At 62.0% G+C, this 961-nt stretch overlaps 1 protein-coding gene across 1 annotated transcript in view; it reads right to left on the minus strand.

The window, feature by feature from the left end:
• The window catches only part of SHE (Src homology 2 domain containing E), a gene marked incomplete at its 5' end in the record, with an annotated part of 1,649 nt that extends 738 nt beyond the window's left edge, over positions 1 to 911 (minus strand). Inside the window, 3 exon segments of the mRNA XM_009074146.1 lie at positions 7 to 134; positions 610 to 790; positions 793 to 911. Of these exon segments, the coding sequence (XP_009072394.1) occupies positions 7 to 134; positions 610 to 790; positions 793 to 911 (428 nt within the window).
• Positions 912 to 961: the final 50 nt, after the last annotated feature.

The raw sequence follows: 961 nt of genomic DNA on the forward strand, positions 1-961 counted from the left end.
CAGCGCGGGGTCCACGCGCTCCCCCTCGCCCTGCTCGGTGCCCGTGGCCTTCAGCATCTTGGGGGTCCAACTCTTCTGGCGAAGATGCTGCCGTGGGGTCTCCTCTTTGGGGCGCTCCGAGCCCTCAAACTGGACTGGGGGAGATGAGATGTGAGCCCCCAAAGCCACTTCCATGCCACTTCCACTTCCATCCCCATCCCTAGTTCCGTCCCTAGCGCCAGCACCATCTCCGGTCCCATCCCCTTCTCCATCCGTGTCCCCAGTCCCATCCCCTTCTCCATCCGTGTCCCCGGTCCCATCCCCTTCTCCATCCATGTCCCTGCTCCCATCCAGTCCAACCTCCCCAACATGAAGTGAGACATATTCAACTACATCAGGCTGCTCAGAGTCCTGTCCAGCTTGGCCTTGCAGGTATCTACCACCTCTCTGGGCAACCTGTGCCAGCGCCTCGCCACCCTCAGCACAAAAACACCTTTTGTATCTCACCTAATTCACCCCTTACAGTTTAAAACCATCCCCTCTCGCCCTGTCGTGACAGGCCCTGCTGAAGTCTGTCCCCATCCTCATCCCTGCTGCCATTCCCATTCCCAACCCATCCCTGTGCCCTACCTGACAGCGCTTTGACGATCTGCTCCTTCTTCCACTCCCAGGGCTGCTCGTACTCGCCCGCTGGGCGCTCGTCGTTCTCAGGCAGGCGCCCGTCCCCAGCCCTCACCCTGCGCTCGGGGGTCCCCCCAGACACCCCCTCCCCGGGCTCGTAGGGGGTGTTCTTTCCTGACATGAAGGATGAGCATCACTGCTGTGCTTCCCATCAGGCTCCAGCTTGGTGCCCCCCTCCCCGGGCTCGCCAGGGCTGTCCAGCAGCAGGATGGCTTTGACCAGGGGGTCCTTGGAGCCCCGGCGACGGATTTCTGTGGGGAAGAGGGATGGTGTGTCAGGGAGGGGATTGTGCCCCATGAGA

This window comes from Acanthisitta chloris, unplaced genomic scaffold (assembly GCF_000695815.1).
Source record: "Acanthisitta chloris isolate BGI_N310 unplaced genomic scaffold, ASM69581v1 scaffold34224, whole genome shotgun sequence".
In the NCBI taxonomy this organism is placed as follows: Eukaryota; Metazoa; Chordata; class Aves; order Passeriformes; family Acanthisittidae; genus Acanthisitta; species Acanthisitta chloris.